This window comes from Camarhynchus parvulus, chromosome 13, assembly GCF_901933205.1.
Source record: "Camarhynchus parvulus chromosome 13, STF_HiC, whole genome shotgun sequence".
NCBI lineage: Eukaryota > Metazoa > Chordata > Aves > Passeriformes > Thraupidae > Camarhynchus > Camarhynchus parvulus.
This window is the reverse complement of record NC_044583.1, coordinates 2,309,596-2,326,274: the sequence shown is the minus strand read 5'-3', so window position 1 is coordinate 2,326,274 and position 16,679 is coordinate 2,309,596. Positions and strand designations below refer to the sequence as shown.

The 16,679-nt window shown below is 54.1% G+C and overlaps 2 protein-coding genes and 1 pseudogene across 2 annotated transcripts; all 3 read left to right on the top strand.

The window, feature by feature from the left end:
• Positions 1–885: 885 nt before the first annotated feature.
• On the top strand, positions 886–4,268 carry LOC115908531 (annotated as a pseudogene).
• Positions 4,269–7,607: 3,339 nt separating this feature from the next.
• LOC115908827 (protocadherin gamma-A6-like) lies at positions 7,608–11,259 on the top strand. The gene is given in 4 exon segments (XM_030957690.1): positions 7,608–7,751; positions 7,753–9,328; positions 9,331–10,076; positions 11,251–11,259. Coding segments are annotated over 4 exon segments (2,460 nt in total). The 5' UTR covers positions 7,608–7,622.
• Positions 11,260–12,184: 925 nt separating this feature from the next.
• On the top strand, positions 12,185–14,886 carry LOC115908826 (protocadherin gamma-B5-like). Its single transcript, XM_030957689.1, has one exon. The coding sequence runs from the start codon at positions 12,331–12,333 to the stop codon at positions 14,884–14,886; it is 2,556 nt and encodes an 851-aa protein (XP_030813549.1). The 5' UTR covers positions 12,185–12,330.
• Positions 14,887–16,679: the final 1,793 nt, after the last annotated feature.

The window sequence follows — 16,679 nt, the reverse complement described above, 5'->3', positions numbered from 1 at the left end:
AGATTGCTCTGTTCATTGTTGTTCCTGAATCCCAAGGCTTCTTGATGGGACTGGAAAGTTGTCCCTACATGATTTTCTGTGTTTGTCTTAGAGCATTTGCATTCCCATGTTTGCACCTTCTCCTTCTAGCCACTGAAATGTACTTAACACTATACTGAGCCTGTTCCTCCAGAGAAGGACTGCCACCCCATCTTGAATAACTGGTTTTTTGAATGAAGTCTGTGATGCATGAAACAATCAGAAAGACTCCCTCACGCTGTATTCTGATGAAGTCAGAGAGATTAACATTGTAAAGTGATATACGTCTGGGTTTAACAATTAAAAAATGTGTAGGACTGAAAGAAAGAGGAGGTCCTAACTCCTTCTATGAAAACAGAAGTTCTTTCGACATGGGCTTACCTGGAAAACTCCTTCAAAGGCTTCCCCAAATTCTGCGAGTCTTTTCTCACTATGTCCCTTGACTGAAGCAATGTCGGGTGGGTAGAATTCCTGACTGAATATGCAGGCGAGAGAGTGTTCATTTGCATGCCAGTGCTGTCACCGGCGGCCTATCACAGTGCGATTTTTCCTTTCGTGGAATGCAGCGTGGCAGTTATGGGCTGTGCCTCGTCTTTCGGCTGCCCTGGTTAAGGCCGCGTTCCGTTGCTGGCCCCGGCTGTCTCGCTGCCTTCGGGATCGCGGGCCGGGCCGAGCGGCAGCGCGGGCTGCGGGCGGCGGCGGCTGCAGTCCCAGCGCGAACCGCTGGGTGGTGCCCTCGGCCAAGGCGGCGCCGAGCGGCTGCGGCAGCGGAGGCGGCCGAGCCCGGAGCGGCACAGCCCGAGCAAGCTCAGACCAGACCAGCCCAGCCCAGCCCAGCTCATTTCAGCTCAGACCAGCCCAGCTCAGCCGGGAGGAGGTGGTAGCGGCTGCGGCAGCGAGCGCTGCCCCGTGTCACCCGCTGCCGGCACACGCCGGCTCCGTTCCGGACCGCCGGCCGGAATCTCAGACAGCGAGGGAAGGCGCCCGCCCCGCACTGCGCCGCTCTCCGCCCGGAATCGCCCGGGACACCCGCCGGGACACCGACACCGACACCGACACCGGCCGCCGCCGCCGCCGCGCCATGGCGCTCGCAAGGCAAGTGCTTTGTGTTTGTGCTTTCCTGGGGCTGCCGCTCGCTCGCGCCGAGCCCATCCGCTACTCCGTGGCCGAGGAGGCGGAAAGCGGCTCCCTGGTGGGCGAGCTGGCGGAGGACGCGGGGCTGACGCCGGCGCAGCTCTCGGCTCGCCGCGCCCGCCTGGTCTCGGAGGACGGCCGGCAGCATTTGCGCTTCGAGCGCGCCTCCGGCCGCCTCGTCGTGGCCGGGAGGCTGGACCGGGAGGAGCTGTGCGCCCAGTCCGACACCTGCATGCTCCCCTTCGAGCTGCTGCTCTCCAACCCCCTGCAGTTCTTTCGGGTCGAGGTGACTCTAGACGATATCAATGACCATTCGCCTGTTTTCCGAGAAGATCGGGTCAGTTTTACAATCCCTGAAACGAGCTTGCCGGGTTCACGTTTCCCCCTTGAGGGTGCTCGGGACCTCGTTATTGGCAACAATAACATCCAGGCGTACAGCATCTCTCCCGAGAACGAGTACTTTACTGTCTCCCATGGAAGTCGGAGTGAGGATGACAAATATGTTGAATTGGTCTTGGAAAAGCCACTAGATAGAGAGGAACAGGCAGAAATGAGGTTCTGTATTATCGCTGTAGATGGTGGCTCTCCCCCCAGAACTGGGACCACAGAAGTGAAAATTATCATTCTAGATGCAAATGACAATGCCCCCATCTTCACACAGGAGGTGTATGTTGCAAAGGTTTTGGAGAACATGCCAAAAGGCTCTGTGGTTCTGACTGTGCTGGCAACTGATCCAGATGCAGGAGTTAATGGGGGCATAACCTATGAAGTTAGCCAGGCAGTGGGAGAGAGCGACTCAGCATTTGTGATTGATCCCATAACTGGTGAAATTAAACTCACAAAACCCTGGACTTTGAGGCTGCAGAGCATCATGAGATCGCCTGTGAGAGCTACGGATGGAGGGGGCCTCTCAGCAATCTGCAAACTGTTGTTGGAGGTGGTGGATGTGAATGACAATGCCCCAGAGCTGGTGGTCAGTTCCTTCAGCAGTCCCCTCCCCGAGAACACAGTGCCCGGCACGGTGGTTGCCCTGTTTACGGTCAGGGACCGGGATTCTGGTGCCAACGGGAAGATCTCCTGTGCCCTGCAGGATCAGCTCTTCTTCTCCCTGCGGCCAGCCTATAAGAATTACTATGAGCTGGTGACAGTGAGCGCGCTGGACCGCGAGGAGACGCCTCAGTACATCCTCAGTGTGACGGCAGCAGATGCGGGCTCGCCTCCTCTCACCACCACGCAGACCTTCACCGTGGACATCTCTGGACGTCAATGACAATGCCCCCGTCTTCAACCAGACCTCCTACACCATGTAATCGTGCGTGAGAACAACGTCCCCACGGTGTTTGTTGGAGCCGTGAGCGCTGCAGATGCTGACGTGGGGCTGAATGCCAAGGTGACCTATTCCCTGGCAGCAGAGCAAGGGCCAGAGCGGCCCTGGTGCTCCTGCATCTCGGTCAACTCTGAGAATGGACACGTGTTTGTGCTGCGGCCCCTGGACTACGAGCACTTGAGGCAGACCGAGGTGACGGTCAGTGCCTCTGACGCGGGCTTCCTCCTCGCTCAGAGCCAACGTCACCGTCCGCCTTGTGGTGCTGGACGAGAACGACAACGCACCGCTCGTGCTCTACCCGGCCCAGGAGAGCAGCCCGGCCTCCAGTGAGCTGGTGCCCGTGTCGGCTGAGGCGGGCTACCTCATCAGCAAAGTGGTGGCCGTCGATGCCGACTCGGGACAGAACTCCTGGCTCTCCTACCACCTGCTGAGGGCCACCGACCCAGGCCTGTTTTCCGTGGGCCTCCAGAGCGGCGAGGTGCGTCTCAGGAGGCCCGTGACAGAGAGAGACAGCGTCAAGCAGAAGCTCCTTGTGCTGGTCAGAGACAACGGCAAGCCCCCGCTGTCAGCCACGGCAGCTCTCAGCGCTCTCCTGCTCAAGGACTTCTCCGACGTGCGCCTCCCGCACAGCAGCCCGGCCTCCGAGGATCAGGCCGCCTCCCTGACCACCTATTTAATCATTGCCTTGGTCTTTGTCTCCCTCCTCTTCCTCATCTCCACCGCAGTGCTGGTGGCTCGCAAGGTGTGCAGGAGGAAGGAGCTGAAGGCTGGCCATGTGCTCTATGCTGCCGACACCTTGCAGAGCGGCCCGGCCGATGCAGCCGCTGCAGGGACCCTGCCCCGCGCCTATTGCTACGAGATCAGCCTCACCACGGGCTCGGGCAACAGCGAGTTCAGATTCCTCAAGCCCATCCTGCCCAGCCTGCCCCCACAGCACTGCGCCGTGGGCCAGGGCCCTGAGGAGGAACAGGATTTCTCTGGTGTCCCTGTCAGCACCGAGGACATGGCCCCAGACAATGCTGGCGCTCTCTCTGCAGGACAGTTCAATGCTCTTTCCTTCAACTAGCTGGGGTCTGCACAGACTGAGGCTTCATGGCTCTTGGGAAGAAGATATCCAGTCCACAGCATGTGGCAGTGGTACCTCTAGACTAAAATTTGTATTTTGAATTGGTGTAATCAACATCCTTGAAAATCTAATGCAGAATAAAAATTTTCTGCCACTCCAAAACACAAACAACAAACAAAATAAACTCAGCTTCTCGCACTGAGGCAATAGTGTGTTTCAGCTGTTGTAATTTCTGGGAGGGTTTATAAATGGGGTTAGCACTCCAGTTATGCTGTTTTCTCTCTTTCTGTCCAACAAGACTGTGGAGCTTTTCTTCTGTCCTGTGACATAAGGGTACTCTTTGGCAGACTATGCCAGATCTTCCCCTTCACAATATTTAGAAAACCCCTTTCCCAGCTCAGGAAAGCAAATATATTGAGAGTACAGTGTCACAGTGTTGTGTGAGGACTGGGCTCTTTCTTCCCTGGATTCTTAATGCCTCTATCTGAGATGTGTGGGTTCCATGTACTTTGGTTTCCTGTCAGTCAGTAGAGCCACTGTGTGTCTGCCTATCATTCATTAGTGCTGCCCAGTGGAGTTGCTCCCATCCAACATGTGGAATGCAGGCAATTGCAGCTCAGCTACCAAGAAGAGTATTCTGACCCTCTGAGTACAGGAGTCTCATCCTCTCCAGGTCAGAGAAGAGCAGTAAAATGTATGAAAAAATATTCTTTTTGCTGTATACAGCAGTGCTCGGTGTTCTGTCTCCTTGAAATACAGAAATACAACAGCACAAATGGTGTTTGGTTTACTATAACTGTACAAAGTTTTTTAAAAAAACGTTCATTTCCTTTGGCTATATTTGATGAAAACTCTGTAAGTCCTTCAGAGACCATTTTCTGAAGGGTAGAGTCAACATGAGATGGCAAAAAGAAGATTGATGCTGGTCTTATTGTTCTTGTATACAGTTGTTTCTTGTTGGGAGTAGAAAGCTGTCCCCACATGATTTTCTCCATTTGTGTTAGAGCATTTGCATTCTCCTTTTTTCCCTTTCTCCTGCTACTCTCTGAACTGAGTTTGAGCATTGTCTGTCTTTTTCTGCTTAAGAACTGCCACCCCATTTATAATAACTGATTATTTGAATGATGTCTGTGATGCACGGAATATTCAGAAAGCCTCACACTGTGTTTTGTTGGAGTTATAAAGTTTAATATTATGAACTTGAGTACCCCTGAGTGTAAAACTGAAATAAAGAGAACGCCTGAATGCCTTGTGTGGAGACAGTCTTGGTATTTTCCTTTGGCCTAGCTAGTGGGTGAGTGGGCATATCTCTCCAGTTTCAAGATGCAGCTGATAAAGCATTCAGGAATATTGGGAGGACAATGGAATTGTTATCAGGGCTCTCTGGTTCTTTTGAGAACTGACCTTTAGGCTGAGATGGAGCCCAGGCAGGTCAGGGGAAACTGGGCCCTAACTCCACACAGGCCCTAGGTGTGCTCTGCCTCTGTAAATCTGTGATTCAGGGGAGTGACCTTCTCAAAACTCCTGACAGCTGCATCCACAGATGGCAATTACAAGGTGTTTTGTAACACTTCAGGTGCAGGGATTTTGGGAAAGAATGGCACAAAACCAAGAAGTACTGCCCTTGGGAAGTATTTTTAGGGAGTGCCTGGAGGTGGGAATTTGACAATTCAATAAAAGAATAAAAACTGCTACCAAGAAGAAGCTTTGGTATCAAGAAATGCAGAGGACAACAGCAGAACTACTTTCACAAGGCCCAGATGAAAAGGTAAGTCCTGGGGAGGAAATGGTGCAGTGATGATGACCAGAAGACTGATGAACATCAAGGATGAAGTGATCCATAAGCCAGTTAATCTGGGAAGACACAGGCCTCTGCTGTGCTGTGTTCTGCTTCACAAATATGTCGGTGGAGGGTTAGATTAATTTCATTTTAACCAAGGAACCTGCAGGCAGGTCCCCCCTCCCACTGGTGAGAAAACCACCTGCAAACAAGAAGTCTGCATGCAAACTTCTTTTACTGGAAGTCAAAAAATTATGAATAAAACTGGTTTACTGTGTGAAATCCTGTAGTGTCTTGACTGAGTGGAACAGGGGCACGCCTCCTTTCCTGGTACCAGGATCTGCTTGGTATTCTGTGTGTGGCTGAATTCCTCTGTGAAGTTACTTTTACTCAATGTTCTCCACATCTAAAGGGATGCAAGATTACCTGTGCAAATCTCTTCCACTGGTGTGTGTTATAAAAGAGAATTGGTGTGTGCCTCTTACTGAGATCGCTAGAAACCATCACCTTCTGTGGTTAAACTTCTGGGGTTTAAGTCATTCCAGTTTAAAGCTTCAAGTATCTGAGGCCATTCATAAACAGATGGTTTATTATGGCTTTTACCCTGTGAGAGGGGGAGCAGTGTTCTGTCTTGAAAGGCCTGAACACACTGCTGAGTTCTCCCAAGAAGCTTACTAGAGGTGCTCTTAGGAAGGATTGAGACCTTAGTCCAGCCCTCCTTACCAGAAGAAATGTTTTTCTGCACTTGTTGGTCATCAACACAGATGAGCTAATCAGAGATACCAAGACTGGAGGCAGCCTGGGCTGCCATGATCATTCACTGGTCAAGTTCATAGTCCTGAGGGATATGGATCAGGGAAAGAGTAAAACCAGGACCGTGAATTTTAGGAAAGAACACTTCCAGCACTTAAAGGATTTAGTCAATGGGGCCCCTCAGGGGAAAGTGCCCTGAAGGCCAAGGGAGCAGAACTGACCTGGCAGATTTTTAGGGATGCTTTCTATACAATGTGTGCCCTCTAGAACCCATGTGTAGGAAAACAGGAAAAGAAGGGGACAGACCAGCATGGCTGAGGGAATAATTGCTGGTCTAAATAAAGGGGAAAGAAAGAAAGAAATGAGCAGCAGTGGGATCAGGGACAGGTGTCCAGGGAAGAGTACAGGGATGCTGGCTGGCTGTATTGGGATGGGGTCAGGTCAGCCAAGGCATGGCTGGAGCTGAACTCTACAAAGAATGCAAAGAATAGCAAGAAGGACTTCTACAGGTAAGTCAGACTGAAGAAAATGTATTTTGTCTCCTGAGGAACACAACTGAAAATGTATGTATCTTGTTGTATGTCTCCTGATGAACACAACTGACAATCTGAGAAAAACAGATCACGAGAAGGCTGAGGTACTCAGCCATATCTTTGCCTCAGTCATCACTGACAAAGGTCTCTTCCCACACCTGTCAAGTGGATGGAGCTCAAGGCAGGGACTGGGGAGGGGAAAGTCCCTCTCACTGTAAGAGAAGATCAGGGTCAAGAGCTCTTGAGGAACTTGAACATAGAAAAGTCGACTGCTGGCTTGTGCTAGCCCATGAGGTTTGGAAATCTGAGCTTGCTAATGACATTCCATTATTAATATATATTGGCACATAAGGTGAGGGGAATAAAAAGATCGTCCAACCATGACTGCTGAAAAAGCTGGGCTATTAGTGGGGGAAATTGTGGTTTTGAACTAATGGACTTCGACTCGTAATAGTCCTGCTTGCTAAGAGAAATTTATATCAATATCGTATCGCTATTACATTTTCCTGTGCGGTAGAAACAGCACTAGGACGCCTCTGCCTTCTTACTGGTCTTGATCAGCTTCTCAAAGAAGAGATGGGCTGGAGAAGAGCAGAGGCAGGAGGTCCCCTCTGGGACCCGGTATCTCCGCGGCGCTGTGCAGTCCCCGCGAGCTGCCCGTGGGAAGGCAGGAGCGCAGCGCTGGGCAGCGCCCGGTGCCTGCAGTGCCGGGAGGAGGCTGCGGGCGCCGCTGTTGACCGAGAAGAGCGAGAGGAAGCTCGGAGCGCTACCGGCAGCCCCGCCCGCTGCGGGCAGGATCCCTTGCCTGCTCCCTCTCTGACTCGGCAGACGCCGGATTGGGACCGTCCCCGCAGTGCGGATAGGTGCTGCAGCGAGGCGGAGGGGCCAGCGGCAGCGGCCGGGACCGGTGAACCGAGGAAGAAATTAGAGCAGAAGCGGGAGTCGGAGCGAATTGCAGATCAGCGGTCAGCGGGGAGAATTGCTCTCTGTGTTTGCGGTTCCGCGGCCGAGATGTGCGCGGCGGGGAGGCGCTGGGGCCGGCGGCAGCGAGCTCTGCTCTGGGCCGTGCTGCTGGCGGCGTGGGAGGCGGCGTGGGGGCAGCTGCGCTACTCGGTGCCCGAGGAGATGCCCAAGGGCTCCTTTCGTGGGCGACGTGGCCAAGGACCTGGGGCTGCAGCTGACGGCACTCAAAGACCGCGACGCCCATGTTTTTGGCACAGGTAGGACACGGTACTTTTTTTTAGACTTGCAGAACGGCCACCTATCTATGATGGAGCAGGTGGACAGAGAGGACATATGCGCAGCTGTTGCTAAATGTGTTCTAAACTTCGAAATTCTTGTAAAGGGTCCAATGAACATTTACAAAGGGGAAGTAGAAATAATTGATATTAACGATAATCCTCCGAGTTTTCCAGAAAGGAGAAATGTCTTAGAAATCAGCGAGAATACTGCACCAGGTGCACGCTTCCCATTAGAGAGAGCTCATGATCCCGACATAGGAGTGAACTCTTTGCAGAATTACGAATGTAGTGAGAGCAGCTATTTCACCTTGGACGTGAAAACTGGAGATGATGGCGTGAAATATCCGGAATTATTATTGGTGAAATCTTTGGATCGGGAACAGAAGGCTGCTCATCATTTGATTCTGACAGCCACAGACAACGGAAGTCCAGTGAAATCAGGATCGACAACAATCGAAATAATTGTGTTAGATGGAAATGACAATGCTCCAGAATTTACTCAATCTGTGTATAGGGTGACCGTGAAAGAAGACTTGGCTGTAGGAAGTCGGGTGTTACAGGTGACAGCGACTGACAGAGACGAAGGGCCAAATGCCGAGGTAAAATACTCATTCTTTCAGATCCCAGAGAAGTTCGACGAGACTTTTAAGGTGGATCCGGAAAGTGGAGAAATTGTCGTAACAGAGAACTTGAATTTCGAAGAGCACGAGTTTTACGAATTGGTTGTGCAAGCTCGGGATGCGGGCGGACTCTCTTCCCACAGCAAGGTACTCATCAAGGTCGTGGATGTAAACAACTACGTTCCCGAAATTGTGGTCATGTCCGTGTTCACTCCGGTTCCAGAAGATACACCGGTGGGGACAGTGATAGCAATTTTCAGCGTCCAAGACAGGGATTCCGGAGTGAACGGAGAGGTGCAGTGCAGCATCAGCGACAGCCATCCATTCCGCCTAGAGAAATCATTCGATAATTACTACCGTGTGGTGACCGCAGAACTCCTGGACCGGGAGCAGGTGTCGGAGTACAACGTGACGGTGCGGGCGGCCGACGGCGGGTCGCCGGCGCTGCAGAGCAGCGCGGTGCTGGCGCTGCGGGTGCTGGACGTGAACGACAACGCGCCGGTGTTCTTGGAGGAGCGCTACAGCGCGCGGCTGGCGGAGAACAACGCGGCGGGCGCGCTGGTGCTGACGGTGCGCGCCACGGACGCGGACTGGGGGCAGAACGCGCGCGTGCGCTACCGGCTGGCGGAGGGGCGGGTGCGGGGCGCGCCGCTGTCGTCGTACGTGTCGGTGCAGGCGGAGACGGGCGCGCTGTACGCGCTGCGCTCCTTGGACTACGAGCAGCTGCGCGAGCTGCAGCTGTGCGTGCTGGCGGAGGACGGCGGCGCGCCGGCGCTGAGCAGCAACGTGTCCGTGCGGCTGCTGATCGTGGACGAGAACGACAACGCGCCGCAGGTGCTGTACCCGCCGCCGCCGCCGCGGCGGGCTCGGGCGCTGCGGCCTGGTCGGGCGTGGAGCTGGTGCCGCGGCGCTCGGAGGCCGGCGCGCTGGTGGCCAAGGTGGTGGCGGTGGACGCGGACGCGGGCCAGAACGCCTGGCTGTCCTACGAGCTGGCCAAGGCCACGGAGCCGGGGCTCTTCCGCGTCGGGCTGCACAGCGGCGAGGTGCGCACGGCGCGCTCGCCGCTGGCCCGCGACGCGGCGCGCCACAGCCTGCTGGTGCTGGTGCGGGACCACGGGCGGCCGGCGCTCTCGGCCACGGCCACGCTGAGCGTGCTGCTGGCCGACAGCGTGGCCGAGCTGCTGGCCGAGCTGGCCAGCGCGCCCGACGACCAGGCGGCGGCGCCGGGCCAGCCGGCCGCCAGCCTGACGCGCTGGCTCGTGCTGGCCGTGGCCGCCGTCTCGTGCCTCTTCCTGGCCTTCCTGCTGCTGCTGCTGGCGCTGCGCCTGCGCCGCTGCCACCGCCAGCACCTGCTGCCGCCCGACAGCGGCGCCTTGCGCGGCGTGCCCGTCTCGCACTTCGTGGGCATCGACGGCGTGCGCGCCTTCCTGCACTCCTACTCGCACGACGTGTCGCTCACGGCCGACTCGCGCAAGAGCCACCTGCGCTTCTCCGCTGCCAGCTGCTGCGACACCCTCCCGGTCCGACCCCCAGATGAGGCTTCGGGTGATCTCGTCCCTTCAGGAGATCAAGTTACCGAAAGTGGTTGGCAAGTTGCTTCTCAGGTACGTTAATTTTTTAACTGTATTTAGTGGACGTGGTGTTTAGGATTTTTAGGCTAGGCACAGATGATTCACAGTCCTAGAAACCATGTTTTAAGATAGTCACCCACTCGTGAATGTCATCTGAATGAATGTGTGCTGAGTCTGCCTTGTGTGTTTTATGTGCCATGTTCTTTACCGCTTGCAAGAGCTCTTTTTGCCTAACTTTCCCCAAGGCTGGAAGGTTCTCTTGCATGTGTAACTTCATAAGGAAATATAATTCTCTTGGTCCTCTACTGACCGTTCTTTGAATTTTTTTAAATAACTTGCTAGCACCCGGTTCCAAGCAATTCAGTGTAATACCCTGTATCAGCTCTCAAATTCTGGTTGAATTCGGGGATCTTGTAGCTTGAAAGCCGACACATTGAAGTCCCAGATTTTTTCCATATCCACCTTCAACAAACGAATTATTCAATTCTTCTTAAGGGCATTTGAAGAGACTCGTATTAATTGGTGAAGAATTCCTCTGATCGAGTTTTTTTCCCACAGCTGGGTTTCGTGACTTAACCTTCGGATTCGATACAAATGGTCTATTGCTGTGCAGGCATAGTCTTCGAAATAAAGTATATTTACTAGCATATAGATGAAAAAATACTTAAATGTAAAGTACGATTCATCACTATCTATTTATAGTAAAGCTAATTTTGGAATGGGAGTTAATCCTGAAAACACGGATTTGGAGTGTGTTTCAGTGTGTGATACATGAAAATGCGTGTCTGGGTTGTTACAGGCAATTCTCGCCATATAGTAGGCAGTGAATTGACTGCTAAATATTTCAACAGAATTCCCCTGCCCCCATGTAAACAACCACATCCATCTCTCAACATCTCGTGGAGATGCTCACAGTCATGCGTGCTTCTGAAACATTACAAATTCAAATCCACGTCTTGTTCTGACAGAATGTTAATTTCTTACCAGAAGTTGTTTATAGGTTCAGTTGGATGGAAAGGAATTATCCTTCACTTGATGAATACCACAATTAGCAGGAAAATATATTTTCTAACGAGACATTACTGGTCCAGTGAGGATAGCTTGACATTGGCACCTCAGAGACCCAGGACTGGAGAAAGTGTCAGAGCAACTCCATGGAGTAGACAGTGTGGAGAGTTTTCTAACCTCTCCTTGTCTTCTGCATAAGGGTCTGTGATGATACACTGCCTTCCTTCATGATTTTTTGTTGTTATTTTTTGTTTATGGCTTTGGCGATTTTTTCTCTACTTTAAAAGAGACGAGAATCTAATTTACAGGTAAAATAAAACGGCTTTTTGCAAGGAATCAGTCTGTTTATTCTTGGTTGTTCAAAAAACCATAGTTGCCTCCGACATTTCCCAGGAAATGTTCTTTAACGCTTGAGACCAGCTACTATCTGCCTGTTTAGGATATCAGGGAGTGGTTTGTGGGATACACACAGAAGTAATTCGGGATTGGGTGATATGGGTACTGATAAGATGATGCTGAGCTTTGAATGTCGAAAGAGGTGGGATCAGGTGTGATGTGACCTCTGTGGTATTCTCAGAGCCTGGGATTCCGACTTCGCTTGTCTATCAACGACCACTGTTCAAAGCTGGTAAGCTTAGCGTTAGCTGGGCACCTCAGCCATTGTAAATAAACCCACTACCAAAAGCAGTGTTTCAGTGTTCGATCCACCTTGCCTTTTCCCTCACGGAGGCGGCACGATGGCAGCGGGGACACCGAGCACCCCACCAAAAAAAACAGAAAGCAGACAGGGGGGGAAAAAACAAGCACCCCCCCCCCCCCCCCCAAAAAAAAAAAAAAAAGGACCCCCCCCACAGTACGCGCGTGTGTAAAAGATAACCCCCCCCAACGTTGGCCCCCCCCCCGTTTTCAGTTAGATTAGGTTTTCGGGTTTGGTTCCTCCCTTTTTTTTTTTTTTTTCCATCCTTCCCGATGCAAGAGAATGCAGGGCAGGGCATTCGGGCTGTACTTTTCCTTGAACTCTGCGGTTCTCAGGCGCGGACTCAGGGTGTCACTGTTGGCCAAGGCGGAGAAGCTGCTCAGCCGTCGGCTCCTCCCCAGCGCCCGTGCAGCGCTGCTCCGCACTGCGCAGAGCAGAGAGAAAAGCAGGAACCGCTCGACTCAGCCCGTCCTCCGACCAGCAACAGGGATTTCTTCTATTTATTTATCTCGAATACTGGTTCAGCTACCCGGAAAGGCTAATTTTTACCCTTCCACGGAATACCCTTCAGAAAAGCACGGAATGAAGGTCAGATCGGCAGCGCAGGGCTGGGCAGGCGCTGGGCGGGTCGCTCTGCTGGCCGCGCTGCTGCTGTGCGTGTGGTGCCGGGCGGCGGCCGAGCGGCTCCGCTACGCCATCCCCGAGGAGCTGGCCAGAGGCTCGCTCGTGGGGCCGCTGGCGCGGGACCTGGGGCTCAGCGCGGACCAGCTGCCGGCGCGCAAGCTGCGGCTGAGCGAGGAGAAGCAATACTTCACGGTGAATGAGGAGAACGGGAACCTGTACGTGAACGAGAGGCTGGACCGGGAGGAGATGTGCGGCGAGTCGGCGACCTGCTCCGTCAGCTTCGAGGTGCTGGTGCACAACCCGCTGAACATTTTCCATGTCGAAGTGGATATCCAAGACATGAACGACAATGCGCCGCATTTCTTGAGAGAAAACTTCCAGCTTGAGATCAACGAGTTGACTTCTCCCGGTGCCCGGTTTTACTTGGGCACGGCAGAGGATGCGGACGTGGGCAGTAACTCGCTACAAGGCTACGAGCTGGAGGCCAATAAGTATTTCGCAGTGGAAGTGAAAGAAAGCCAGGAGGGCAGCAAGTTCGCAGAGCTGGTACTGCGCCACTCGCTTGACCGCGAGAGAGAAGACAGCCTAAGCCTGGTTCTGACGGCTCTGGATGGCGGAGACCCGCCCCGGACTGGCACCGCCCAGCTCAGGATTAACGTCACCGACGCCAATGACAACCCACCCGTGTTCGCGCAGGACCGGTACCGCGTCAGCCTGCGCGAGGACACACCTCCGGGATCGACGGTGCTGAACATCTTTGCCTCTGATGCCGACGCCGGCACCAATGCCCGCATCACCTACGGCTTCGGAGAAATGCCGGCTAAAGCGCTTCAGAAGTTCATGGTGGATGGAGAGAGAGGAATGATCACACTCCAGGAGGCACTGGATTTTGAAGATACACGCACCTTCAGCCTGGCTGTGGAAGCGAGGGACGGTGGTGGTTTGGTGGCACACTGCAAGGTGGAGGTGGAGGTGCTGGACGTGAATGACAACGCGCCCGAGGTGACCCTGACGTCCGTGTCGAGCCCCGTGCCCGAGGACGCGCCGGCCGGTACTGTGGTAGCCCTCCTGAAAGTGCGGGACAGAGACTCCGGCGAGAACGGTCAGGTGTCTTGCGAGCTGTCGGGAGAGGCGCCGCTGTCGATCGTGGCGTCGTCGGGCGGCTCGTACAAGGTGGTGACATCGGGCGCGCTGGACCGCGAGCAGGCGTCCGAGCAGCGCGTGACGGTGGTGGCCCGGGACCGGGGCAGGCCGGCGCTGTGGAGCAGCAGGGAGCTGGTGCTGGAGGTGTCGGACGTGAACGACAACGCGCCGGTGTTCGAGGAGGCGGCGTACAGCGCGTACGTGGCGGAGAACAACGCGGCGGGCGCGCTGGTGCTGCGCGTGCAGGCGCGGGACGCGGACGCGGGCGCCAACGGGCGCGTGAGCTACTGGCTGGCGGGCGGCAGCGCGGGCGCGGCGGGCGCGGCGCCGCTGGTGTCGGTGGAGGCGCGGAGCGGCGCGCTGTACGCGCAGCGCTCCGCGGACTACGAGCAGTGCCGCGAGTTCACGGTGGCCGTGCGGGCGCAGGACGGCGGCTCGCCGGCGCGCAGCTCCACGGCCACGGTGCGCGTCTTCGTGCTGGACCGCAACGACAACGCGCCCAGGGTGCTCTGGCCCGCCGCGGCGGCAACGGCGGCGGCGGGAGAGGCTGCGGGAGGGGCGGCGCCGCCTTTCGAGGTGGTGCCGCGCTCGGCCGAGGCCGGCTACCTGGTGGCCAAGGTGGTGGCGGTGGACGCGGACGCGGGGCGCAACGCGTGGCTGTCCTACGAGCTGGTGCAGGCGTCGGAGCCGGCGCTGTTCCGCGTGGGGCTGCACAGCGGCGAGGTGCGCACGGCGCGCGCCGTGGCCGAGCGGGACGCGGCCAAGCAGCGCCTGGTGGCCCTGGTGAAGGACCACGGGCAGCCGGCGCTCTCGGCCACGGCCACGCTGCACGTGCTGCTGGCCGACAGCTTGCGGGAGGCGCTGCCGGAGCTGAGCGAGCGCCCGGCGGCCGCCGAGGCGGCGGCGGCCGAGCTGCAGTTCTACCTGGTGCTGGCGCTGGCGCTGCTCTCGGCGCTCTTGGTGCTGAGCGTGGCGCTGGCCGTGCTGGCGCGGCTGCGCCGGGCCGGCCCGCCCGCCGTGCTGCGCTGCCTGGGCGCGCAGCGCTTCTCGCTGCCCGGCGCCGCCTTCCCGGCCGACTTCTGCGAGGGCACCTTGCCCTACTCCTACAACCTGTGCGTGCCGCCGCCGGCCCGCGCCCTGCCCGAGGCCGCTTGGCCGCCGCCGCCGCCGCCGGTGCCCATCCTGTCGGCGGAGGAGCTTCTGGGAGGGGAGCCCTTGGAGAAGCCGAGCTCGAATAGCAGCCCCCTGACGGGAGAGCCGCCTGCCAATCCCGACGCACCGCAGGTCTGTAATGCCGCGCGCTCGTTCTGTTATTGCGGCTTTCCTATCATCGTGCTTTCCCTCCTCTTTTTCTCGGCATGGTGTCCATGAGAAGTCCTCATTTGTGTCTCCATGTAGCCGCGGAAAATTTTGGTCATTTTTTGGTATCGGCTTCCGTTGAGCTGAGATGCTTTGAATATAATTCTCTTTTTAACCTGGAGCATTGTTCCCCTCTTTTCCGGGGTTATATATTTGCGGGAGGGCACACACCTGTTTCCATGAATTAAGGAAATTCTTTAGGAACATGAATTAAGGAAAGGGCCATTCCCCTTCCATGGAGGGTAGGTGGTTAGCAGTAGCATCTTGTTCTTCCTTGGTAACAGAGTCAAGTTCAATGGAAGAAGTTTTTTCTTCAAAACTCGTGCTCTATAAATTATAATGCGTTTCCATCACTGAACTTTGTTTCTTCCTGTGTAGGAGATCCGCTGCCTTTGCGTGGTGAATTTGGGAGGAAAAAAAAAACCACAACTGAGTAGTGATGTTGTAGCTATTTTCTTTCCTGCCTTTTTTCACAAAGAGTGCATTTCAAACTGGTTCATGGCTTTACAAAATCCGTTTTTTAATGGTTGGGCCTTTCTCGTTTTGTTTTTGTGTTTTTTTTTTTTGTTTGTTTTTGTTTTTGGTTTTTTTTTTTGCCTATTGGACTCACAAAGGAAAGCTGTGTGGAGTCTTATGATCTATATCCTGACTGAAAGAATGCCATTCCTTTTGGGGGTAATGCAGTAGTGGGCTGGCTTCATTTTGCATCCTAGCTGACAGTTCCTTGTTTTACTCTTCATGCTATTTATTTCGTACAGAGGTGAAGGTGCAGAAAGGTTTGTTTCAGATGTTTTTCCTTTCGTCTTTACCCTAAGACTTTTGAGATTTATGTAGGTGTCGAGTTTTTGGAGAACAGCGGGATTTTAAAATTCTTTACAAGGATAGACACCTGAGATAGGAATATATGACAGTATCAAGGAGATTAGCCACATGACAGTTCAGGCACGTGAATGAAACTCATTTATGCATTAATCCCGGGTAATCAGAGTTTCAGCGGGCAGCTGTGCTTTTTTCCCTACTGTTGTACAATTCTTTTCTTTGAATTGTTGTACCAACCTCATTAAAAAGCTATTCCTGTGATATTTTGTAAATACACTTCAATGCTTTACAAGTTGATTCCTGATAAATTATTTTCTTGTAGCTGTGGAATTACTTGATGAGGTGTATATGTGTAAAAAGGAAGGAAACAAAACAATTAACCGAGGATAGCGAGATTCGAACATTTGAATCTTGATCCCTTCAAGTTTCTCTTTGAGTCTGTTGGCTGCATCTTTATTTCTATCTGTAATAATCATATAACAATTATCTCCCTCATTTCAAGAAGCATGCAATTGTTCTCATACCGCTTGTGTTAATGAGCCTGATAGCTCAGGTTTTCCGTGTGTGTGAGTGTGTATCTAATGTTTTCAATCTCAGACACCGTTGCTGAAGAGGTTTTAGAACAAACAGGGTGATAATGATGGTAATCTAGAGCTTGAAATGGGAAAAACATGCTTTAATTAACATATAATGTCATTTGTAAGTTATTAGTACCTCCTGCGGTTGAAGCACCACCCCCACGGAATGCCTCTACATTCCTCCCGACCGTGATCCCCTGAAGGATCAAAGCAGAGGTCGGCTGGAGAAAAGGCGGTGCAGTAGGTCAGAGCTGCACGGGAAAATTTTCTCCGTGGCAAATATCCGGTCCTCGCGAGGTGCCCGTGGGAAAGGCGGAACTGCCGCGCTGGGCAGCGCTCGGTGCCTGCAGTGCCGGGAGGAGGCTGCGGGCGCCGCTGTTGACCGAGAGGAGCGAGAGGAAGCTCGGA

Coding starts and splice junctions, on each gene's coding strand:
- LOC115908826 (XM_030957689.1), top strand. CDS start 12,331: ATGAAGGTCAGATCGGCAGCGCAGGGCTGGGCAGGCGCTGGGCGGGTC.